General features: G+C 36.1%; 5 protein-coding genes across 6 annotated transcripts; 2 read left to right on the top strand and 3 right to left on the bottom strand.

The window, feature by feature from the left end:
* Window positions 1-831: 831 nt before the first annotated feature.
* On the top strand, window positions 832-4,689 carry LOC140882120 (uncharacterized). Its single transcript, XM_073287893.1, has 5 exons — window positions 832-1,244; window positions 2,251-2,420; window positions 3,309-3,387; window positions 4,069-4,138; window positions 4,342-4,689. The coding sequence occupies exons 1-5, from the start codon at window positions 926-928 to the stop codon at window positions 4,460-4,462; spliced, it is 759 nt and encodes a 252-aa protein (XP_073143994.1). The 5' UTR covers window positions 832-925; the 3' UTR covers window positions 4,463-4,689.
* A 3,497-nt stretch (window positions 4,690-8,186) lies between these two features.
* Window positions 8,187-10,992, bottom strand: LOC140881832 (F-box protein At5g07610-like). The gene is made up of 3 exons (XM_073287438.1): window positions 10,838-10,992; window positions 9,962-10,300; window positions 8,187-9,490 (listed from the first exon to the last, which is right to left on the bottom strand). Exons 2-3 carry the CDS (start codon window positions 10,274-10,276, stop codon window positions 8,432-8,434), a joined length of 1,374 nt encoding a protein of 457 aa, XP_073143539.1. The 5' UTR covers window positions 10,277-10,300; window positions 10,838-10,992; the 3' UTR covers window positions 8,187-8,431.
* Window positions 10,993-13,656: 2,664 nt separating this feature from the next.
* On the top strand, window positions 13,657-15,326 carry LOC140883711 (protein RTE1-HOMOLOG). 2 transcript variants are annotated; one of them, XM_073290280.1, is made up of 3 exons: window positions 13,657-13,809; window positions 14,076-14,353; window positions 14,804-15,326. In XM_073290280.1, exons 2-3 carry the CDS (start codon window positions 14,084-14,086, stop codon window positions 15,224-15,226), a joined length of 693 nt encoding a protein of 230 aa, XP_073146381.1. In that variant the 5' UTR covers window positions 13,657-13,809; window positions 14,076-14,083; the 3' UTR covers window positions 15,227-15,326. The 2 variants fall into 2 exon arrangements, with proteins under 2 accessions (XP_073146381.1, XP_073146382.1); XM_073290281.1 differs by having other exon boundaries at window positions 13,659-13,809; window positions 14,066-14,353.
* Window positions 15,327-24,177: 8,851 nt separating this feature from the next.
* LOC140884152 (uncharacterized) lies at window positions 24,178-26,180 on the bottom strand. Its single transcript, XM_073290821.1, has 4 exons — window positions 26,035-26,180; window positions 25,757-25,954; window positions 25,543-25,651; window positions 24,178-24,610 (listed from the first exon to the last, which is right to left on the bottom strand). Exons 1-4 carry the CDS (start codon window positions 26,178-26,180, stop codon window positions 24,371-24,373), a joined length of 693 nt encoding a protein of 230 aa, XP_073146922.1. The 3' UTR covers window positions 24,178-24,370.
* Window positions 24,610-25,715, bottom strand: LOC140885068 (BTB/POZ domain-containing protein At1g04390-like). The gene is made up of 3 exons (XM_073291984.1): window positions 25,236-25,715; window positions 24,948-25,100; window positions 24,610-24,873 (listed from the first exon to the last, which is right to left on the bottom strand). Exons 1-3 carry the CDS (start codon window positions 25,358-25,360, stop codon window positions 24,717-24,719), a joined length of 435 nt encoding a protein of 144 aa, XP_073148085.1. The 5' UTR covers window positions 25,361-25,715; the 3' UTR covers window positions 24,610-24,716.
* Window positions 26,181-26,282: the final 102 nt, after the last annotated feature.

Genomic DNA, 26,282 nt, shown 5'->3' with positions numbered 1-26,282 from the left:
CGGTAACTTGCATTTTTTTTCATTTTTATTCTCTTTTAAATTGAATTTTCATTTTTTAAATCTTGTAACTTTCATATATTTTTATTTTTAGTCATATTATCGATGAATTTATATTTTTTCTTCAATAAATTTTATATTTTTTATATTTTTAATCATAATATATTATTATTCACATATTTTAAAACTTTTAAAATTTAAATGAATTAAATAAAAAATTCAACTAAAATTATTCAAAAAAACTTTACACTTATAAATTATATATCAAAACTAAACCTAAAAAAACATGATTAACATTAGTTTAATAGTTTTATTTATATTATGTATTTTATAAGATGATATTTAGTGTAAAAAAATTTGAATAATTTTTAGTTAAATTTTTTTGATTCATTGAAATTCTAAAAGTTTTAAAATATGTGAATAACAATATATTATGAATAAAAATATAAAAAATATGAAATTATTAAATTTAAAATATAAATTCATCGATAATATGACTACAAATAAAAATATATGGTAGTTACAAGATTAAAAAAATAAAAATTCAATGTAAAAGAGACTAAAAATGAAAAGAAATGCAAGTTACCGGACTAAAATTGTAAATTCAATGTTAACAGGGCTTAAAGTGAAAAAATCATGAAAGTTACATGATTAAAAATGTGAATTCAATGTTAATAGGACCAAAAATGAAAAAAAATGCAAGTTACAGAACTAAAATTACAAATTTACTTTTAAGAGGAAAAAATGTAAAATGTGCAAATTACAAGACCAAAAATGCAATAAAATATTTTTTTTTTTTTGACGGTCAATAAAGTCTTTTTTAATCCGATTGAATTGGATGGGCGAAGAGAAATTAGTAGTAAGCGAATCGAAGTAGGAGTCGCAAGAAAACAAATAGTTAATCGAAAAGCTACAGCGGGACGGCACAATGGAGGGTGGTGGGGAGAAAGAGAGAATCAACGAAGGAGTAGACAAGACAATAACGAGCACAGAAGAGATGCGATTGGGAGCATCATCGGTGGATGAATCAATCGATTCTTCCGTTGCTGCTTCTGCGGTTAGCAATCAAATGAAACAAAATGAAAACGGAAGCAGCAACTCATCGCCATCAAAGAATACTGATACGGCAAACAGCAGTAGTGGGAACAAGGCCAAATCTTGCAAGGGCTGCCTTTATTATTCGTCCCGTTTGAAAGCCAATTCTCGCAACCCTGTTTGTGTGGGTCTCACCCGTTCTCTTCCAAATGGTGAAACCTAATTATTATTTAATTCGATTTCAGGTGTTTCTGTGTTTTCGGATTACAATGGGTTTGTGGGTTTGTGCTAATCGCCATAAAATTGTTTTATTTTTCCTGGGATTAATATTGTATTTGTGATTTTTTTTTGTTTTTTAGTCTTGTGGGAGTTCTTTCACGGTTCTTTCGATGGCTTTATTTTCTGATTTCTTTGTTCATATTTCACGTCTTTCTTGTGTTATTATATCTAGCAATAAATATAGTTATAGGTTTGAGAAATACTCGTCTGGATAGTTGATGACTGCAAACTATAAAGTTCGGAAGACGACCGTGGTAATCAAAGATGGGTTCATTTACTCTTGATATTTTACTTGTTTAATCTTACTGGTAAAGCTGAATTAGTAATTGTGATTCACTTTTACCGAAGGTATCAGACAGCTGCTGGGCGTATGCCTTATGTTTTACACACTGTGTATTCGGAATTTGGCCGTAGATGCATGATTGTGAGTTGAACTATGATCTGGTTTCTCAATATCCTCATCATTTAGGCTGTAGGATTATCATTGTTTTCGTGATTGGTGACAAATCTGTGGGACATACATTTTACCTTAAAGTTTAATAACCATGACAATTGAATGCCCTTCCTTGGTTTTGTTGGTACACTACATATTTTTATGTTTTTTTTTACCCGTTTCACTTGCTTGATTATGACTCTTTTTTATTTTTCCTTTTTGTTTTAATCATCGGGTTGACTTGGCATGTTTTACAGCAATTGGGCTGCGTTCTTTATGGGCAGAAGATATCATGTCATAAGAAATGGATTGAAGTAAATTACTAAATGTGTTTCAACTGTACATGCACATCCCATTTTGCTGCTTGCCAAGTTCTATGTTTCGACCTTGTGAACCTGATGTCTCATCTACTTTTCTTGTCTGCCAATTGCATGTTTGGATAAATGGGGAAAAACACCCTTTACCTTGATGTTTTTAGTTGATGGTGCTTTTTCATTGATGACCAGTGCCGCGATTTATGGTTGGACAATCTGAGATGGAAGCTTCCGAAGAGGGTAGGAGCATCACAGATTTTAGATATGGTTGTGTTGGTTATTCACTTTATGTGGACCAAAAAGATAAAGCTTCCAATGGTCAGGGGACTCGAGCAGAATTACCTGCTTGTGTTGGTCTTGAGGTCAACATCTCACTTTCTCATCTATTTATATGTGTCTTGTTGAATTTATGGTGCGGATTGACAAGATGCTTTAAACTATTTGTTTGCATACTTTAGTGTCTGATTAAACTTGCTGAGTCGTGTGGAACATGTTACTGGTTCAGTAATGTGTTTAATACTATGGTCATAGCATTGACATTTGAACTTGTTTTTAATAAATCGATTTTAACAACCTTAAACTAATTATGGTACTGATAGCTGAGCAGGTTGATGATATAAAATGTTCGAGAAATTTGATTAGACCTCTTGGGTCCATAGAGTGTAAAGTTTATATATTTGCCGGCATGAAGAAAATTCAAGTAGATCGACCTAAGATTGAGAATCAAAGGTTGAAATTTTTATTTATTGTTCAGGAAATTCTTACAAGCAAGAAAGAGATACAAGTGAAGTGTGATTTTTCTACGACATTTGATTATTTTTGCTAAAAAAATGAACACAAGTGTCATTTGATTGTATATGGGCTTAAAGTGGATTGAGAAATTATCGAATCCCAGGACTGGGAAGTTACATATTTTTTACTTGCAATGCTTTGTGGAAAGGCATTTTTCGGTGGTTTGTTTTTTGGTCATTTATCGTGTCTATTGGAATTACCAAATTGGAGCATCTTAGTGATAATTTAGATATTATAAAATTCACTCTGTGGACTCTTTCAGATGCATACACTTTATCCAAACACGAGCACGTATAATCCATCAATTATGTCTGTTAATGATATGGCTGTTATTGCGAGGGAAAATGAGTAATATTTTGAATCATTATGACTACTTCGGCCATGGCATTTGAAACTTACCATTGTTGCCTCTTCTTGATCCGATACAGTCATGCTGACATAATTAACCTTGTTTCCAGGTTTTAGTTGATCGAAGAGTCAATACGGCCGAGACTGCATCTGCTCATACTCATCATACTCATACTCATACTAAAGAAGGTGATTATCCTCTATATGCTTGCTTATACTGAAGTGTTCTTTTACAAATTACAACCAATGTATGGGCCTTAATAGTTAGTATGAGCATTCTAGTGACTTGTATATGCCAGGAGTTCCATTTCCACCTGTAAATATTCCAGCTTGGCATTAAATGGAGAAAGTGGTGTTGTCCTACTCTGACATGAACAAACTAGAAAGTAATATAGGTTTATCTACAAATAGAAACGAATTTGCCAATAAAGTGAGACAAGAAGAAATTGTACTTTTATTCTCAAGTTCTGACTTCTGGGAACAACACCGATTGGAAGCTGAGCTTTTCCTTGAACTTGATGTCTTGATGCGTTGCTTACCAGCATAAAGTGAACGTCTTTAAATATTTGCTCAAAACCACATGTAGCTTATATGCTGGGAATAGTAGCAATTTTGCAGTTTCAAATACTAATGATGCATTACTATTAACCTTTTTATGCTAGCACATATTGGCTTGCATTCTCTGCTCATTACAAATGCAAATGGTAATAGCTGTGCGCTGTTGAACAGAGAGAAATTTTCTCAAAATTGGCATGTAAAGATGTACAAGTGTGCTGCCAAAATCAATGGCTTTTCTCAGTTAATTTTGATTGGTTAATGCTGTTTGTCCCCTCGAGTAAATTCAAGGTAATTTGGTATCATTTGCCACAGATGGTAACAGTTTGCCACAACGTCGATCTCATAAACCAGCTCAATCAACTGGGGATGATTTTTTGAACAGGTACCCCATTTTTGTTCCCCTTTTGGCATCATAGTACGACACAATATGTTTAGGCTGGGTAAATGGTCTAAACATTTTGGCTTTCTCATTGCCCACGCGTTTATCTGTAATGCTTTCTAGCCAAGTTAAAAAATGAAGTAACAGTTTTCCATTCAACGTACATCAAATGTGATCTATGTATATTCTGATGTTTATCTATGTAGGTTTGCTCGGAATGCGAACCTCGTTGCAAATGGTGTAGTCAAGAACGCTCGCAAAGTAGGGAACCAAATAAAGCAGAATCTCGACAACATGTTTTATCCCTACCGCAGACGACCTAAGTAACATGCTGGTCCTGGCTTTACAGAAGAAAAATAAATGATTATGGAGCGGGAAATTAACCTTGATCGGTATATTGTATAATTGATGCCAGCATTATGTTTTCCTCTCCATTTTTTTATTTCTTTTTGTGTTCTCTTTAAATCGAGATTTTCCAGTGAGAGCAGACAACATCATTTTGTTATTGTATGGTTTATCTTCATTAAATAACTGGGCGCATTTACTTACTTTGAGTATTTGGTAGGAGGAAAAAAACAGTCGAAATGTTTTCATTTATATTCCTTATGTATTTAAAAAAAAATGAACTGTAATTCACCATCTTATTCCATTTTAATTAATCAAAATAAATATATTATTGTTTACCAATTATTATGTCATTTTGTACTCAAAACATTTCAATCATATTCAATATGTGATATATGTATGTATGTAGATAATGGACACTGATGATGTAGCTGGGTCTTGTGGATGCGTGTGTGTATTATTTCCTCCACAAGATTTACTTTCAATTGCTTAAAGGAAAGGGAAGAAATATCAAATACCTAATAGGCATGTGATGAGAAATTATTGCACCTATACATAATTGGTGTTCTATCATAAATACATCTATAAACTTAAATGGATTACATGTCACAAGTGATGTTGCACAAAGACATAGCATATTATATTCACACTTGATTATCTACTTTAAAGTTGATGGCTGTCTTTAATGCACTTTTATATAATCATATAATTTAAAATCTGAATCGGACACTATTTTTCGTGTCTGCTTCAAGGATGTTTCAATATTTTTTTTTATTATTCGTGTTTTTTTTTAAAGTACAAGTACAATTAGAGGTGGAATGGGGTCGGGATCCTTCATGTAACCCCCTATCCAATTTTTGTTCTGAAAAGAAATGGAGAATTTTTTTTCTCGCGATCCCGTACCCGACACATATCGAGATTCGAATATTTGGGATCCCAAGCATTCAAAATCTAATCGGATAGGGAGAGAAAATTTCCGATTTTTTTTTTTCAAATTCAAGATTTTGTTCTAAAAACAAAAAAAAAATGATTATTTTATAAAAAAAATGTTATTTAGAAACTTATATTTTTAAATAAAAAATAAATATTCAACTAAAACATATAATATTAAAATATTCCGGTTATATTGCCTATAATGCTTCAAGGTTTGGTAAGAAAAATAAATGCATCGGATAATTATTAATAAAATATTCGGATACAATTAGTAAATACAGGACTTGAACGTGGACATGAAGCTTACTTACGTCGAATAGCTTCTAAATCTACCTAAACAAATTAGAAAAACTATATATCCGTATCCAGCGGGAATCAAACTTGAGTGATCGTAATCCTTTTAAATTATTTATCATTTTAGTTATTAATTAATTAATTAATTTCATGAAAGCAAACTCGATTTTATTTCCTCAGTATCACTTCTTCGCAACAAATTATTTTTACGCATACATCCTTGACTTATTTTTCAAGGTAAGGTCGCACAAATTAATTTCTTTTTTTTAATTTTTTTTTCATAAATAAGTTAATTAATCTGTGTGTATTTCTAGAGGGATTAAACATTTCAAATATTAATGTTTTTCATAAAAAAAGTTAAAATTTATTTCATTTGTTATTCAACGTAATTAAGATTTTAAATATATACTTTTATCAAGCTAGCTTGCTCATTCTCTAAGGCAATTTAATCGGTCTGTTTCCTTAATTTACTTAAAATATGTGTTAAATTAAATTAGTTTGATTAACTCCTCGGAAAAAAATGGATAAATTAATTATAATCAAATAATAAGATGGCTTCATAGATTATAGTGTTTTTTTTTTAACTCCAACATCTCTCCCACCTCTTAATCACGTGTAAACGTATTAATATTCCATATACTATGTATAAAACTTGAAGTATCTGTATTACTGTTAGTCCGTCAACATAATACCAATGTCAAATTATATAACCAACCTTTTAAAAATACACATTTATTTACATTCTTTAAAAGGTAAAAAGCAAAATTACAATCTCTATGCTGTCTCATTCATACTTCTTTCTGACTCCAGATATTTTTCTATTATTTTTCTTCTTCAATTTTTTATTTGTATAATTTTATTTTTTTTATTTGTATAATTTTATTTAATATACATATATCGTATGTGCTCAATCGCTAATCTCATCTACGCGTAGGTATATTTTTGTCAAATATTAGTTTCCTTAGGCTGCAAATATTAGTCTCGGACCAAACAATGGGCATGCGTAGGTTATCTATTAACTAGAACAAGCTAGAACGTGCAGTGGGGACAAATATTCACACTCAAGCTACCAATTCTTGTCGAGATCAAATCCATCATTTTTGCAGCTATATATATCTATGCATGTTAGTGATTTTTTTGAGCTGTTAGGGTGGGAGTATTGCCCGTCTATATGTTATTCAATATATGCACAATTCGATATTATATATATGCATGAACAGGTATTGTCCAAAAAAAAAATATATGGGTTTGTTTCAATATCTTGTCATTTTCATTTTGTGGAGTCCTTTCTTGATTTTTGAGACCATTGCCCAAGATGATGACGTTCATGGCGTTGCTTCGACTAGAAACTTGTTGCATGGACACGGTTCAATTGATAATGTTGGGCTCGCAAACACAACGATTTCACCTCATAATGGCGTGAGAAAGGACAGCGGAGGAGCTGGTGGGGATGGGCCTGGCGGGGGTGGAAGCGGTGGTGCTGGTGGGGGAGGGGTGGGGGGATAGGGGAGTGTTCCGGGAGAACGAAGAACGATTAAGAGAAGGCATGCAGGTGGGGGCAGAGGGTGGGTAGGCAGAGGTAATGGAGGTGGCGGAGGAGGAGGAGGAGGTGGAAACGGCGGGGGCGGTGGCGGCGGTGGAGGAGGCGGAAATGGCGGGGGTGGTGGCGGGGGAGGCAGAGGTGGTGGAGGAGGCGGAGGTGGGAATGGCGGCGGCGGTGGAGGTGGCGGAAATGGTGGTGGTGGTGGTGGCGGGGGAGGCAGAGGAAGCGGAGGTGGGAATGGTGGCGGCGGTGGAGGAGGCGGAAATGGTGGGGGTGGAGGCGGAGGCGGAGGCGGGAATGGTGGGGGTGGTGGCGGCGGAGGCAAGGGTAATGGAGGTGGCGGCGGTGGAGGAGGCGGAAATGGTGGGGGTGGTGGCGGGGCAGGCAAGGGTAATGGAGGTGGCGGGGGCGGAGGTGGAGGTGGAGGCCATGGATGGGGTGGCGGCGGTGGAGGAGGCGGTGGTGGGGGTGGAGGATGGGGTGGCGGTTGGGGCCGGGGCAATTGTTGGGGTTGGGAGTGTGGTAAGCATTCTCCATCAGCCCACTAATTCTCTTGCACAATTTAAAAGGATGTATTTTGATGACCATTTGTTTTTTTGGGGCGTGTTTTGATGATTTTCATTTACTAATTTTGGCAGTGTTTGAAAAATAAAGGGGCTTTGCTTTTGTTATTGTTGAATTTTCCTACGTGATTGACAAAAAAATATTTATGGTACAGTAAGTGTACAATGTTTTCAGTTGCGACGAGAGAGAATAACATGGAGTTGTGTGTCATTTCTTGTCTACGTTGATTATTGTTTGTTGTTTTGTGGTACGTTATCATACTTGGTTCTAATAGCAGTTGAGTATCTCTCGTAAATCTCAGAATTCATTTATTATCAGTGTTGTGCATTAAAACCAGAGTTAGGATTAAAATAGAGAAACCAAAGTTCTGGATTTCGAACAAAAGAAGGGAAGAAGAACTTTCACATACGAGTTCCAGAGACTAGAAGATTACAACAATGTAATAAACGCATCTCCTGTTTTAGCTCAAACCAAGAAAACCAATACAAAAAATCTAACCACAAGCCAAAAGTACTGAACAGTATTATTTAGACACTGTACATGCCACCACACAATAACAAGTTCTCAGCTTCTATTGGATCCCTGCCACAATACAAGGAAAGCAGAAAATAGAAGTCCTAACCCACAGAAACTAGACTATTTACGTAAGGCAGATACGTTCCCGCAGACCTTCCAGCACTCCAGTCTATCAATTCGAGTTTTTCATCCTTCAAGCTATAAGAGTGTATAGCACACCCATTAAGAATCATCACGATATTTCCGTTTAGACACGGGAGAACTCGATATTCATTCAATGCCATTTGAAGACGCAGTTTCATTTTGCACTTCAAATTCAAATACAGTCCCCCATAGATCTCAACAAAGTAGTCATTCCCATTGATACTAGAAATCCCAATGTAGCATAGCTCCTCATTCATCTCTGTCAAGATTCCTCCATGTGGACAACGATTCGGTAGTGAGATAATCTCGTGAATTGCATTTGTTGGATTAAAAGCCAGCACTTTTCTTGAGGATGTTTCCCAATACGCGGTTCCTTTAATATAGAATCCGATGTCTCTTAGAGTCGTATTTGCCTCCAACTCTAGACAAATTGTGGTTGATTCAGTCCAGGATCTTGTTTCAGAGGAGTATACTTCAAAGCATATCATTGGTTGATCAACAAAGGTCACTGGGCAGATCAACTGATAACTAGCATCCATGTTGAGTACAGCTGGTTCAAAGGCAAGCACAATTGCTGTTTCATATATGTGATAATAGCGAGGCCGAGGAAGTTTTTTCCACTTTTTGTTTACAGGATTGCAGATGTAGTAAGTGTTATTGCCATTTTGATCTTGGCAGAGTAGCAAGCCGTTAGAGGAGCTTTTAATGGTCACAGATTCAGGCAAGAAACTGAGGGATGGTTTAGGAACTCCATATGCACAACGATTCATGGTTAAAAACTCAATATTTTCTTCCCTCTGTTGATAAAAGTAACCGGATAATTCTTGGAATGAGTAACTTTGCTGATGGGCTAAAAAGGGACTTCGAATCCATTGATTCCACTCAGTTGATACAGCCCTGAATCTGACGAGGCTTTTTGCTGGAAGGAAAGGGAGAACATAGTCTTTTACAAGAATTTTGATGTCGTCCTTGCTTGCTTTCTTCTTGAGAAGTGGAGAAAATAGGAAACGTCTAAACTGCAATCCAGATTGACGAATATATCAAATTAGCTCGTATTTGCTGATATACCAAAAGCTAAATTTGTAAATTAGGGAATCTAATACTTGACATTGGCACTGATACTAAGATCAATAATTGTTGTTGTATAAAAACCCATGGTTAAAACGGTCAAGTCTTTAAAACCATAGAGAAACTAAAGCTTCATCATGATTTGCCTGGCAACTATTCAAATAGTAGGGGCATCGTTAATCCAAAATCACAATTATACAAAACTAGCCAACGTTTAAAAAACAAATAGAGATGAGCTCGAAACATCCCACTTTTGAGCCAAATCACTCCTGAAAGATCGGCGTCCATATATATATATACATTGAAGATTTGGATCATGCTTGAAATTCAAGAAATAGAAGAATATCCATTTGAGAGAAGAAGCATAATTCAATCACATCCAAAATTTACTAAAAAGTTGAAAGGAAGATGAAACAAACCTCGTGAGGGTGTTTTCGATCCATGCTTGAGGAGCCCATTTTGGTTTCTTCTAATAAATCTTCTTCTTCGTTCTCCTCGTCTTCCATCTCTTCCCCATCTTTGTCGTCCTCGTTTTCTTCTTCGTCTTCCACATCCTCCTCCTCTTTCATCTCTTCGTCTTCGTGTTCGTCTTCCTCTTCTTTTGCCTCTACCAACTTTCCTTCTGGCTCGGCTTCTTCTGATACAACAAAGTACCAGTCATCCCAAATGAGCATATCGTCCACACCCTCCTCAGTTTCTTTTAGTGAATTCATGATTCTTGAATTGCTGTTCATGAACACAGTTGCTTAGATTTTGCCCTGCCAATACAAGGTAGAGCAGTCAATTAAGAAATTTCGTATACTAATGGTGTTCTGAACTTCGAATCAAGAATATAATCCCGTTAATTATAAAATTGGGACAGAATTCAAGCGAAAATGAAACATAAATTCAATCCAAACACAGAAAATTTATTATGCGAGAGCATATATAAACAAAAGAAATAGAATTACAGCACCATAATGCATGATAACAATAAACTTCCGTAGAATCAAAAGAAAACCCAATAAAAGTCTACCAATCCTCGATCATGAGTTTTCTTCCATCGACAAACAAAAATAGAACAATTTTCCCCCAAAAAAAAAAAAATACCATCAGAATCATCAGCGCCAATTACCAACAAAACAGGAACACCAACATTTCAAAAGCGATCCAGAGCGATCAAGAAATTCTAAATCTAATTTAGAGATCAAAGAGAACACATTGACGCATACACACAAACGATAAAAAAGAAACCGAAAAATAAAAAATCGAAGCCCCCGTTTCAAAATAGGGAGTTACTAACTGCGATCACTTACACGTAGAAAATACGCACAGAATGAACAAAAATCAAGAACACTTTCCGGTTGGAGATTATGAAAATCGGCTTTTAAATTGCTAGGAAGAACAGAGTATTTTTTCAAAAACTCGTTCAACGAAATTGTTTGAAAACTTCCTCGGGCCTTCCGCGAGACGGAAAACACACTTATACACTGCTACTTCCTTGCAAGTCAAGTTTAATAATAATAATAATAAAAATGAAAAAAGAAAATAAAAATTGTTTCTTTGTTTATAAATGGAAGAGATTTTTATTTTGTGCGCAAATATTTAGGAACATAAAGTTCATACTTTCTGGGTTAGTCTATGCTATACCGGGAGTGTTTCTCCCCCTATTTCAATATCATTAGATCACATGAGACCATATATTTTTATGGAAATTGACATATGTCTTGATGATCCAATGGTTGATATTTGACCACATCATGGAGAGAAGTACTCCAGGTGTAGCATAGAATAATCCATACTTTCTCGACGCATTCACCTAGTGATCCGGGGTGAGGGAGATTTTTAAGGATCTCATTGGATTTCAATCAACGAAAATGAGATTTTATGTTGAATTTTGAATGTGAAAACAAATCGTATAAGAAAACTTTTTTATGGAAAAAATTATATAAGTAATTTTTATGTAAAAGATATATATTGTTTATGTTAAAAATGATTTTGTATTTAGTTGGTTGGTTTTGTTGTACTGAGGCTTAAAAGTTGGGACGCAATCTTTTCACATGACCAAATTACACTTTTCCATTTTATAATTTAGGTAATTTAGTTTGGCACGTTTTCTAGGGCACGGATAAATTTGGGATATTATCGACAAGTGGAGATAGAAATCATGCATTTTTCATATTGAACATTGATATTATCACGAGTATGAGATTATCTAATTTATTTACAAAAAATGAGTTAGACACCGACTCTATTCATTTAACAGATATTTCAAATTTAAAGCGAGTTATCGACTCAATTAAATGTATTTTTCGGGTTTTTAGTCAAGATATATGTGTGCGTATACTTGTTCTCCTTTCGTTTCGAGAGAAGACTTGCAAGACTTTTGGTAGTCAAAAGTCGTTGATAAATCCATTATTTCCATGTCAATTGTATTTGTACGAATGTGTGAACTTTAGAAGGTGCCGTCTCCCAAAGACAAGCCAATGGACAATCACGAGCTTCGTACGTGAAATTGACACTTGTATTATTCTTTAGTGGCGTAGTCGAGATATATGTGTCCGCTGGGACATATTCATTTTGAGCAGATTCAACTTGATAAGATTGTGAATTATAATAATTATTATTATTTATCACGAATGACTTGTATCACTAAGTCCCGATTACCAAACCCATTGTTATTAACGAAATTAACAGATTGTTACGTGTTGATGATTTTTTTAAAAAAATTATCCCCTGGTCACTATTTCACCAATGAATTTGGTTGTACATATGAAAATAATATATTTGGTTGTCTCATGTCCCACAAAATACAAGTCACGTAGCGACATTTCAAGTGTGCTATATTTTTAGGTCAAAGTTCCTTTCCCAAAAAAGCGAAAACTCTCGAGATATTTTATTATTTATCAGGGGGAATTTTTTTTTAAAACAAGTGGTTCATAAAAAATCAATTGAATTGACATATCAAGAACTTTCACATTTTATGGCGTTCGTGAGTAATTCGTGAGTAGTTTGGTCAAAAGCTCGATTCGAGCTCGGTTTAATCAAGTTCGAGTAGCTCAGTTGAATCGATGCTTCATTTATTTCTGTTCGAGTAGCTCGCGAGTTACTAGATAAGATATATATAATTATATAAATAAAAATAATATAAAAATATATATAACTATAATATTATATTTATATATTTTTATATTATAAAAAATAATAATATATAAATATAAATATAATAAAAATAATATAAAAAATATATAAATATAATATATATATAATAAAAATAATATATAAATATAATATATATATAATAAAAATAATATATAAATATAATATATATTTATTTATATATATGTTTATCTTTCGAGCTCGATTAGCTCGAAATATACACGACTCGAGCTCAAGTATAAAATTATTCACTCGATCGAGCTCGAGTAGAAAAAATACGAGTCGAGTTCGAATCGAACACGATCAACTCATTCGCATCCCTACCGCCAAATATAACTAAAATTTGGCGGGTTAACTCGCCTCGCACCGTCAAATGGCGAGTTAGGTTGATAATTTTTCAACTCGCCCAAATGGCGAGTCGGCCCAGCTTGCCCCACCTCGTCAATCGATGGATTTTGGTGGGTTGTGGATTGGTCCGCCCTGACAACCCATTATGACAGCTCTGAGAATCACTAGATCGTCCAAAATTGAAAATATTAAACCGAATAAGACAATTTTCAAAATAATTGAAATCAAATAACCAAAACAAATACGCCTAATTTTATCCACCATAATCAAGTCATTCATTTCTCTTTAAAAAAACTAATAATTGAATTCAACCAATCTAATTCGTACCAAACCAAAATTAATGACCTAGTCGCTCTGACACTTTTGATAAATATTTGTGAATAATGTTAGAGGTACAACCAATATGTCGTACAACGATATTTATAATAATTATGTCGTGATATTTTGCTATTATCTCGTGAGATTTTGATATAATATCGTGAGATTTTGCATTTAATGTATCGTAAGATTTGATAAATTAAAATTTTGTATTGAATTTTTTGTGATATAAAAATTATTGTATAAATTTGGTTGTACATATAGTATTGCTCAATATCAAATTTATCAATATTTTTTGGGACTAGCTTGGCTCAACGGAAAACAACTGATCTGGTTGAGTCAACCCTAAGAATTGGGCACGTCCTTTTAACATTCTCGCATTCATTGGACCGTTACCCTGCCCGTTCCAGCTGAGCCGGCGTCTTCTTCATCGCTCCGTGTATTCAGCTTCCGCCGTCCCGAGGTACGCATGTCTCCGCTAAGGAAATTCCCAAATTTTCCCCCATGATTTCAATCACAATCAAGTCTAGGGTTTATATTGTACGATGCTTCTATTGCATCTGTAGAGCAAAAGAGTGTTCCACGCGATTTGTTTTGTGAATTGTCTGTGTTGATTTACGTTCTTGAACATCTATCAAGTTGAGGTTTTCAGGTTTTTTTTAACTGTTCCCGATTAGATTGGAAATGTTTTTTCACGCCTTTTAAGGGGAAATTTATAGCATTTTGCAGTTTATGCGATGAGATCAAATGGGGAACCCGATCACAGCTTGATGATTGAAGAAAACCCTGGCGATTCAATGCAGATCGATCCGAAAATTAGCCGCTACCCGTGCTGCATTGTGTGGTCGCCTCTTCCTGTGTTGTCTTGTCTTTTCCCATGCATTGGCCACATTGGGATATGTAGGGAGGATGGTGTTATTTTGGATTTTGCTGGGCCAAATTTCGTTTGTGTCGACAATTTTACCTTTGGATCACCGACACGTTACATTCAGCTCAACAAAGAGCAGGTCGAGTTTATTATTATAAATCTGATCATAGATTGTAGAACCCTTTCTTTCAGTTCATTCATTCTAATCCTTTAAAACATATCATTTGAATTTTGGACTAGTATGTTTGAAACTCCTAGGCTTAAAATTTTTCTAGAAGGTTTATATCCAAACTTAAACTATAGTGCTGACTGTGTGAATAGATTAGGTGAGAGAGACGGCAAAGGGCAGTGGCTACTGATAATGTGATTATGGATAAATTTGATTCTAATTTGGATTACGGTTCTTACATGATAGACTAATCTTTTGGGTTTTTCTCGCACTTATGTAGTAACTAAGATGACTTGAATTTAATAAAAATTGATAAATGTAGGGAAAATATATCCTGATTCTTGAATTGTTCAGATGACCAAGTTCCGGGAATAACTTATTAATGCAAAGCTGTAATTGTGGTCCTGAATCTGTTCACAGTGTTTCGCTTTTATCAATTCCTCGGGGCATGACAGTGAAGATGAAGCAAAGGAAAATGGAGGCAGAAGTGACATTCTGGTGTGGGACGATGCGCTACGCAAGAGCACACAAGAGTACCAGCATCATTCCTACAACCTTTTCACCTGCAACTGCCATTCATTTGTAGCCAATTGTCTGAATAGGTTGAAGTTTCAGGCTGGCGGTTGGAACATAGTAAACTTGGCTATTCTTATTTTCCTCAAGGGGCAATGGGTGAGTAAAACTGCTATCATGAGAACTTATTTGCCTTTCCTCTTAGTCGTTGGCCTGGGGCTTGTCTTTGGAGGAGCAACATTCCTCACTTATTTGGCCATCTTCTTTTTAGTCATTGTTGGGTGGTTTCTTATAGGTACCTACTGTTCTAAAAAGTTGATCCAGCTGTAATAGCTGTGCCCATTGATGCTTTCATGCAGTGTAACGCTATTCAGTAACATGTAATACTTAGTGAGTTGATTCAAGAAGACTGCATTTATTTATTCCTTAATATGTGTGCTCTTTGAAGTTGTCCATGTCGATTGGTGCTTATAGACTTTTTCCGTCTTGCAATTGGGGAATTCTGGTGGTCATTTTGATCAGAAGCCTTCTCAATTCCTTTTTTCTTTTTCCCCAAGGAGAGAATCGTACCCCTCGCATGCAAAGCGAGTGCTGTATCACTAATCCGCAGGATGCCTTCTCCATTCTTGCTCTTTGATGTACTGAACTTGTTGCCATCTCAGATGACCAAGTCACTAAATTAAACATCTCTGTTGGTAATCATCATTATACAACCATACGCTAAGCGGGACAAGGCTACATTGTCAATGACTCTGCAGAGGACCAAAGTTTGGTACAAACATAAGTCGCTGTTGACGCTTAACACACGCTTGCACGGTTTTGAGCCTATGAAGACCTATTGAATATGATTCCAAGAAAGCAGGGAATATCTCAAAGGAACAGGGGAATCCGAGTATACCATAGGCCTAGGCTGAGAAGAGAATACATGCCGCATGCGAAGATATAGGGAGTCGAGAATCATACCTATGTGGATCTGATATTCTCATTCGTAAGCGAAGACTTCGCCCCTCTCGTATACCATGTTTTTTTTACACCCATATACCTGGCTTGGCCGTCGAAAGGGCGTTTTTGCGAGCATCTCGATACACTTCAATGCATTTGTTTCAGGTATTTAGGCTATCATAGTTGGATAAGCAATAGAGAATGAGCAATTCCAGCAAAAAAAAGTTCTTGCGGCATAACTTGAACGTGGCATCGCATCACTAAGGGACATCAATGGTGTATTTTTAATTCTACATTTTGCGCTGTTGGCACTTGGGTTCGACCGCCAGATAATAATTCTGAAATCATTAATATTACAGTAATACTTGTTAACTTTATTTTGTTTTTTATTTTTTAAATTCAAGGTTACATATTATAACTTACATTTCATATCCTACCAAATAAAATTTAAATAACCTTTTCAATGTGATGACTTATAGGTAGTATACCTTTCTCCAATATACCGTATACCATAAGATCCAACTTTCGTAACTGTGTCACACAGACACACATATATATATAAACTTGATCACTTACATCTTCGGATATAGGAAATCTGTGTGTGATCGCTAAAATTTGAGCAAAGTGATGAACATGAAAGTTGTAGTCATTTGTCTTGACTTTTCATGGGATCAAGAATAACTCCTTTTCGAGTTTATATGAAAGATATGTCTGAAATATCAGATTGTGCCATAAAATTTGCTGTAGTGACCCTTATCGAGATCACCTGTTAAACAGAACTTAGACATATAATTAATTTAATCAAACAGTAAACCAGAATTGAGCTGCGGAAACAATAATCAATAAACAATCCAAAGGAAAGGAATCTGTAAATACCCAAATAGTTATACAACCAAATCGAAGAGTGTATAAACCCAATAACAACAGAATAAAATCCTAGGCGAAGCTCCAGCTGGCCAACCACTGTCTAGCCCCTCTTGGATCCACCCGCCTCATCCAATCGCAAACCTGCCCCAATGAAATAGGGTATCCAGAAACACAGAGTACGAGACGTGAGCATAAAACGCTCAGCACGAGAGTATGAGTAAACATGAATGCAAGTGTACCGCCTACTGACTAGAGGTCAAGAATCAGATAATAAAGACAGACCGAGCCCTGATATGTAGCACGCTGTGCCGTCGCTTCAGGAGGTGATTCACATGCCGAAATACCAGTGGATACGCCAGACCCAATTCGATGGAAGTCCATCCACTAACAGGATATGGTAAAACCCTACTAACAGACATCTCAAAAGAGATAGCTCAAGATGCAAATGTATGTAGCATAAAATCATGTCATATAAATCATGCAGTCACATAATACATGCATACTCAGTCAGAATATCTCGAACAGTACTTTCGTACCTCAAGTACTAGGCAAGCTCTACCAGCTCTAAGTCCACGTCTACAGTCCGCACTACACTGCGAAATGATACTAATATCATTATAGTGCTCTAAAATCCTTAACTAAGCTATTGCATACTCCTAAATATTTTTAGGAATCAAAAGCTATACCTTCGTTCGTCGTCAGTCATTTGCTGTCGATTGTCTCAAAACTAGGCCACAGCTCCGCTACGACGTCTGGACCGCTATGCCACTTTTGGATTCCCAACGGGACGCCTAGAATGCCCTAGATCTAAGCTGGAAGGCTAAGGAATCGAGAGAAGAGAGGTGAATGGTGTGCCTGGAAATGAATCTCGGCACCTCTATTTATAGACATCGAACGGAACGTCTGTTCCTCCATCGTTGCATCCGTTCGACGAACGTTGCGTCCGAACGTCACATCATGTGCGTAAGCAATGACACATTCTAGCTGGCACGAACGTTGCGTCCGATCCTAGGATGTTGCGTCCGTTCCACCTGACCCTCTGGACCATTTCTGATCATTTTGGGTCCATTTCTGGCCTAGGCCAACTTTTGCCGCAATAAATATAGGCATGAATTCAAAGAAGTACCTCTTCTGGTTGTGCGGTTTCCTTTTCTCTGCAGTAGAAAAAAAAAATCACAACCGTTAAACTGATTTTTTCTCATTATATAGAAAGTTTGGGGCATCCCTTCTGGACAATGAGAGCTATTTTTCTTTGGGCTTGACTTTGACTGGTGCAACATGCAGTAGTAATAAGTCACCAAAAGGGAAAGGTGCTCTGGCTTGGTTTGCGGCTGGAAGAGAAAATTCATAAATGTGAATATGTTCATCTCAAAAACAAAAAGTCAACTGAGAAAGCTTATATACAGAAGCCCAAACTAGCTGCTCAACTAATCTATAGTTAGAACTAACAATCGTTAACTAATCTTCAGTTAACACAACTAATAGTAGGAATAAAATTAATCTAAGCTATAATACATGTAAAAGTCTTTCGTTCGTATTTTTTTCTGCTTTTTTTTAATTGATCTATTAGATAGTGTCTCTATTGTGTTCGATCAGAGTACTCTTTAAAGATTGACTCAAGGAATCATTGAGTTTGTATTTGTGATTCTAAAATATCCCGGTGAATTCATAATAACTATGATTGGCGATGAACTCAACGTCGGAAACTTAATATTTCTCAAAAAAACGTTCCATTCTAATAACCTAAATATTAACGAACTTGAAAAATGAAATGTTACGCGATAATGCGGTAGAGTTGATCGCGAGCCTCTGTTCTTTGTAATTCCTCTGTTATTAGTCGTTATTCTGCTCTTCGCCGCCGTTCTTCTGCTATTCTCCGCTTCGCCTTCGGAGGTCGCATGGCATATCCGGTCTGCCTTAGATTGAATGGACGAGCTCCGTAGTTACGAAAGGAATTTGCCGCCAATTCTAAATCAATTTTTCAGTCCATTGATTTAACAAGCTATCGAAAAATTCTAGAACATGTTATCAAATTTCCGATTATATTATATTCGTATCTTTTTTTATAGCATCGATTAAATTATATTACTCCTCCTTTTAATGTTTGGTTAATTAATAATAATAATAATAATAATAATAATAATAATATCAACCATCATTTTATTTTTTTAATGATTAATAAAAATATTGGTTTCGACTATTAAAACATAGAAAATGAAAACACGTTTTCTTCTATTTCTCTTATGTCGCATTTCTCTTTTAAGCTTCTTGCTTATTTGTATAAATACTCTAGGCGTTTACTTTTGTATTCGAGAACATTCATTTTGCGAGATTAATAAAGAGATGATTTCGTTGTTCTTCAATCTTCACTTCTAATATGGCTTCAGAGAAAATATAGTGGTTGCATATCTGATTCTCTCCGATCTGTTGCAATGGCGAGAGGAAATCAAGCACCAATTGCTTCGAATTCAAATGTTGCGCAAGGTTTCAACAATCTCCAGGGAAGAATGCCTTTTGAGGATACTGGTTTAACTCTTGTTACTCATTCACTCACTGGATCTAATTACAACACATGGAATCGAGCAATGTCGATGGCGCTTACTGCCAAAAATAAGCTTGGATTCATAGATGGACAGATTTTGCAACCACCGATTGAAGATATTCTTTACGGTCCATGGCTTCGCTGCAATAGCATGGTAATATCTTGGATTCTCAACTCGGTTAGCCGTGAAATTGCCGATAGCCTAATGTATCTCTCCACTGCAAAAGATATATGGATCGATCTATGTGATCGTTTTCATGAAAGTAATGCACCTCGCATTTTTCAAATTAAAAAGACTTTGAGTGCTCTACAGCAAAGATCTATGGATATTAGTGCTTACTACACACGATTAAGGATATTATGGGATGAATTGAAAGATTTTCAACAGATTTCTGTTTGCAAGTGTGGTTCGATGAAGGAGTGGGTTGATTATCAGAATCAGAAATGTGTGATACATTTTCTCATGGGTTTAAATGATTCCTATTCTCAGATTAGGGCTCAAATTCTCATGATGGATCATACTCCTCCAATTTCGAAAATATTTTCTCTGGTGATACAAGAAGAACGACAACATTTTATTACTAATGGAGTTTCGAGTGCTCTTCAGGATCGAACTCTCACACTCACTTCCTCTGCTAGTGCAGCTGCTGTGCGCCATTATTCATCAGGGAAATGGAATAATAGTGACATGCCTCCTTGTAGGGGTGGGTCGGGTTTTTTGGGTTTCGGGTTATTCGGTTCGGGTACCCGACTAGGTCGGGTTCGGGTTACCTGTTTAAAAAAAATGAAGAAATGGATACGAACTACAATTCTTTAAACAGGCGTGTGAGTATTAGCAAGTCAACAACCCAAATGCATTTTCATAAAAATATCATAATCACATTTGGCCGTATGCTGAACATTTATAAAAAAATATCATTGTCATAAATCACAATCACATTTGGCCGTATGCTGAAATTATTAAAAGAGTGTATGGAAATTAATTAATCTAATTAATCTGTACGTCCACAATTTTTTTGTTAAAAAAACGTTAGCTTGCATAGGCAATTAAATAAGTGAGCAGAATTGTAGAATGGATTAAAGGAACTCGAACCCAATACATGGTTAAAACTTAAAAGAGAAAAATAAAAAATAAAAAAATTATCTGAAAATTCCGATTGAAGTTGAGCAGAAATACAGAACGGAACTCAAACTTTAGAAGTCTCGAACAGTCGAACAAGTATCCAATTTTGCGATTGAATCGATGTTCTCTACTCTTTTACAATCTCGAACAAGTGTCCAACCTTGAGGAATTCTGAAGAACAAGAGCGACGACTGCGGCTCCGTCTCCAAGTTTCACTTCCTAGGGCTCACCAATTTGCAACATATTTTACATTAAACATTAATGGGCTTCTCGATTATCCAATCCCAAACTTCAAACCAATAATAGCCCATATAACTTATATATATTTTAAATAATAAATAAATAAATCGGGTAGTCGGGTACCCGATTGGGTTTTTCGGGTACCATCTCACTACCCGAAACCGACCCAAATTAATTTTAGTCGGGTTCGGGTAGTACCTGAACCCGATTTAAAACACGAATTACCCAAAAATGCGTTCGATCGGGTTTGGGTCGGGTCGGTACCCGAAATAACCGATCCGCTTGCCCACCCCTACCTCCTTGTGCTCACTGTCACTTTCCAGGACATACAATTGACAAATGTTATAAATTGCATGGATATCCTCCGGGACATCCTAAATATAAGTGTCATCAAGGCAATTTTCAGAGTCATCGGGGAAATTTTCAGAATAGTGTCCCGAATGATAATCGAGCTCATGTGAATCATGCTAAAGTTGTTCTTTCAGGTTCAGTTGAACAGATTTATGGTGAATCTTTGAGTCCGGCACACTGCAAACAACTAATTGCCTTCTTGAGCTCTAAACTCCAGCTTGAGCATGGAACACCACAGGACAAACAACAACAACCTGAACCATTAGTGTCTTGCTTTAGTGGTATCTCTCATCTTTCTCCCTGTGCTTTTTCATCCACTGATTGGATCTTAGACACTGGTGCTACTCATCATATTTGTTCATCACTTTATCTTTTCACACATGCAAGCCTACCTCTTCTATTGTCACCCTCCCAAATAAATCTGTCGCATATTCCACACATGTTGGTTATGTTTTTCTATCACACAATTTTATTTTAAAAAATGTATTGTGTGTACCTCAGTTTCATTTTAATCTACTTTCAGTCAGCTCCTTAACTAAACAACTCTCTTGCTCTGTCTTGTTCATGTCTGATTCATGTTACATTCAGGATCACAATCGAACCATGATGATTGGGACGGGTAAGCGGGTTGGCAATCTTTATGTTCTCCACGCATCCAACTTGTCTCCAATGACATGTAATGTCTCTTTTGATCCCAAGAGTCATACAAGCCTGATAGATTGTTCATTTTGTCACTTAGCAAAGCAAAAACATTTACCTTTCATATCACATAATTCAATCTGTGATGTTTCGTTCGAATTAATACACATTGATATTTGGGGACCATTCAATCAATTGAGTATTGAAGGACATAAATATTTCCTTACGATTGTGGATGATCATTCGTGATTTACTTGGATTTATTTTTTGAAAGCTAAGTCTGATGTGTTAACTATTTTTTCCACATTCTGCAAGATTATTTCCACACAGTTTGGAGTGAAAATTAAATATGTGCGGTCTGATAATGCTCCTGAATTGAATTTTTTTGATTTCTTCAAATCTGAAGGCATTATTTCATATCACTCTTGTGTTGAGCGTCTGCAACAAAACTCAGTTGTGGAACGAAAACATCAGCATATTCTTAATGTAGCACGAGCTTTGCTATTTCAGTCTCATGTTCCGATAGTCTATTGGACTGATTGTGTTGCTACGTCAATTTATCTAATCAATTGAACACCTTCTGTTCTTCTTTCGAATAAATCTCCATTTGAAATCTTATATAAAAAATCTCTAGCATATCAACATCTTAAATCATTTGGGAGTTTGTGCTACGGTTCCACTCTATCCACCTATCGTTCCAAGTTCTCTCCTCGTGCAATCAAATCCTTTTTCTTGGATTATCCTCCGGGTTATAAGGCCTACAAGCTACTTAACCTTGATACAAATGAAATATACATTTCAAGAGATGTTCAGTTTCATGAGATGTCATTTCATTTTAAGGATCTCTCATCATCGTCTCCTGATCTTGATTTTTTTTTTTTTTGCTAGTGTCTTGCCAAAACAATTTTCTTCTATTGATTCCTCCAGCATATCTCTTGTCACCACTCGTTCTCATAGAGCTTCCAATAAACCATCTTATTTGCGTGATTACTATTGTCTCGCTTCAGGAGGTAGTTCTGCCTCTACTATTCATCCTTTACATGGTGTCCTAGACGATAAAAGGTTGTCTCCATCTTATAAAGCTTTTGTTCACAGTGTATCCTCCATAGTCGAACCCCAAAATTTTTCTCAGGCTGTTGCTCACCCTGAATGGTGTTGTGCTATGGCTAATGAGTTACAAGCTTTAGAACGCAATGGTACTTGGTCCATTGTATCTTTGTCTCCCGGTAAAAGTGTTGTGGGTTACAAATGGGTTTATAAAGCCAAATTTCTTAGCTGGTGGGACTCTTGAGCGATACAAGGCACGTTTAGTTGTCAAAGGTTACACTCAACAAGAGGGCATTGATTTTTTCGAGACTTTTTCTCCAGTTGCTAAATTAGTGACTGTTCGCACACTATTAGTTGTTGCTGCTATTCGAGGTTGGTCACTTATGCAGTTGGATGTTAATAATGCATTCTTACATGGGGATTTACTTGAGGAGGTATATATGGCTATTCCCCCAGGTTACCATCGACAAGGGGAGCTTCTACCACCTAACGTTGTATGTAAACTTCGAAAATCATTGTATGGTCTTAAGCAAGCCTCTAGACAGTGGGTTTCCAAGTTTTCTTCTACCATTCTTAGCATTGGATTTGTTCAATCAGCTGCTGATCCTTCCTTATTTACCAGAACTCGTGGTAGTTCTTTCTTGGCATTGCTTGTTTATGTGGATGATGTTGTCATTGCCACTAATGGTGAAGCCGAAGCAGTGGCTTTCAAGGTATTTTTTAATGATCAATTCAAACTCAAAACTTGGGTGAGTTGAAGTATTTTTTGGGTCTTGAAGTGGCTCGATCATCAATAGGTATTTACCTTTGTCAACGACATTATGCATTACAATTGCTTGATGACACTGGCCTTCTAGAATGCAAATCCCGAAATATTCACATGGATGTTAATATCAAACTTATCCAAGATGAGGACGAGTTACTTTCTGATCCAGGTTTTTTTTTTTGATCAACAATTTTTTGGATTTTGTGACACTAATTTTACCACGTCCTTGGTTTAAAATAACCAGTATTCGAATCCCAACTAATAATCAATTATCTTTTAACTAATCTTTATTGTTAATATTTTTTCATTGTTAATATTTTGACCGAAAAAATATTGGTTTTTTATTTTCTTAAATTTATTAGATTTTTTTTTCGGAAATTATTTTTAATAAAAAATACGCTGATGTTAATAATGTGTAAGCTCCTGTAAAAGGTTACGGTGAATGGATGACTTTAGTGAAGAAAAGTTTATTATGCTTAGTATAACTGTCTCCGTAGAATCGTGTTCCTCCAAATCATGAAATGAAACCTAATTATTTTAATTGTAAGATTTGGTGGAAATGATTTTGTAACCATCAGACTGGATTTGTCATTATATCAACATTATCCAATAATATTTTTAGTTTTCAAAGCCTGAATTAATAATGAAGGAATTAATTAGGATTCTTCTAATTAGACAGTGCAAACCATCATGATTATTAAAATGAATGAATCACACATATGTATACATGCATATTATCATGTGGATATGTCCAACTTGGACTATTGAAAAAGAATATAAAATTCGTAGCTCTGTATCAGTATAAAATGACATTTGTTCCAAGGATGTACATCATATGTCTATAAACGTGGAGCAGAAACAGAACCATCAATTACAGCCGATCACAACAAAAGTTGTGCTCTAAGCAAGCGTATGAAAATATCACCAAACCATTGAATGAATGGAGAATGAAACACCTTAACGAGGCTTTTGGATAGTGCCTTTATACCTCGAGCGTTCCGATGATGAAGATGAACTTGACTGATCATTCATAGCTTCAGGAATTAAATGCTCGGATGCTATACGAACCTTCTCAACAAGATCCGCGTCCAGAGCGTCAATCTCGCCCGAATTCATCAGCTGATGATACCTGGGGGCCAAATAATCAGCCGCCAATTGCACCAAGTCCTTTAAGTTCAAATCATCCGCGATTTTTAATTATTTCTGCTGGCATATTTCTGTAAAATCCCAAACAAGCGACAACTATCCAATGGCTTTCTTCATAGAGATCTTCGCTGCCCCAGTAGTGAGCCAAGCCATAAAGCTATAAATATACACCAACTTCTTTAAGTTTTTCAGCTGGATCCATGTTAGCACACAAACATCCTAAGTTGGGTGCCGACAACGGTTCCAAATACAACCAAGGGCCAATTTTTTCTAATGTCTCCCAACTTACAGAAGCCTTTGAAGTCTTTCGGCAGCTGCGATAAACATTAGGTATGAATCTCTAAGAAATATTTGCTCAAGATTAAGTGCCTCAAGTAATTAAGAGTACCTGTCTTTCATGCAAGATCCAAAAAAATTATCGAAGTAATCGCTGCTCAACTTTAGGACATCTTTGGGCACATGCAAATGCGGAATTGATTTGCTGCAGCTCTCGCAATTCCAGCTTCCACTTTTTGTCCTTTTGGATTTCACGACAATCTTCCTGATAATGGAATACGAAGGAGATACACATATTATAGCAAAATGAATTCAAATGTTTCATGTATGTAATAATTACATTCCAATTCAGTAGTATGTTTAACATATAGATATTGTCCGAGAAATAAAAGACACTTACTGCGAATCAAGCTCGGCTGGCAGAAAAGCAAGATCGAATCTTGGCATTGGAGTTCCCCATTTTGGTACTCCTTTGTTTCCCAATTGCAGCAGGTATTCTAATTTTCTGCATTTTCTCCTTCCCATTATGTCAGGTGATCCAAACCCAAAATAGCTTAATATGCAGGCGGCGTACCACCTTGAGCCCGAACAAAGCTTACTGTCAACACAAACCTCCTGGAGCTCATACACTATCGGATCCTCACAAGAATTTACCTGGGTGGTATTGGGCAGCAATTCCGCTAGGGTCCAGAAACTAAAAACCAAACACGTGTCTTCCCCTTCTCACTCTTCTGTGCTGTGCAAGCAACAGAAACGCTCCCCAATGTAGAACTGCAAATGGGGTGATATGCTTTCCCTTTTAATACGAACGGGAATCTTTAGCCACCAGCATATGAAGGACTTCAAAGTTGTAACAACTTCTTGTTGGATGATGGGTTCTTGATAGCAAGATTGACAAGCCAAATTCAACAAGCTCAACACAGTATCAAGGTCGCTGGAACTCTGTTTCCACGCACTTTGTTTTTTAGAGTCTCCAGTGACTTTTCAAGCGAAATTCTTTCAGTAAATACTTTAGGTAGTATGAACCTTTCCATGGATGCAATATCTCTACTTTTAGAATTCACCACAAACGTTAGAACCCTAGCTGCTGATTCACTGTTGCCCTTGTCGAAAGCGAAACTGTCAAATGGAAATGAATCAAAACAAAAAATTGAATAAGTTTCTAACACAAAAAATACTGTCACAAATAACTACCGTACCATAAACACAATGTGAGTACTTTAAGCTGAAATTTCTCGTTGATACTCTCACGTTTGAAGTATTTATCACAATTTGCCGCAAGTGCTCTAAGAGCGTCCCATACATATGATCTCACGGAGCGTTTGGATGTTCTATGAAAATCCATTTTAACTAATAGCTTCAGAGAATTAAAATTCAAGACGGGGCCTGATCCAACTACGGTGTCATAATCATCCAAGATAATGTTGAGAAGCACTGTATCCAGCCC

Source organism: Henckelia pumila, chromosome 2, assembly GCF_033568475.1.
Source record: "Henckelia pumila isolate YLH828 chromosome 2, ASM3356847v2, whole genome shotgun sequence".
NCBI lineage: Eukaryota > Viridiplantae > Streptophyta > Magnoliopsida > Lamiales > Gesneriaceae > Henckelia > Henckelia pumila.
The sequence above is the reverse complement of the archived record's forward strand: the minus strand, read 5'-3'. Positions and strand labels throughout refer to the sequence as shown.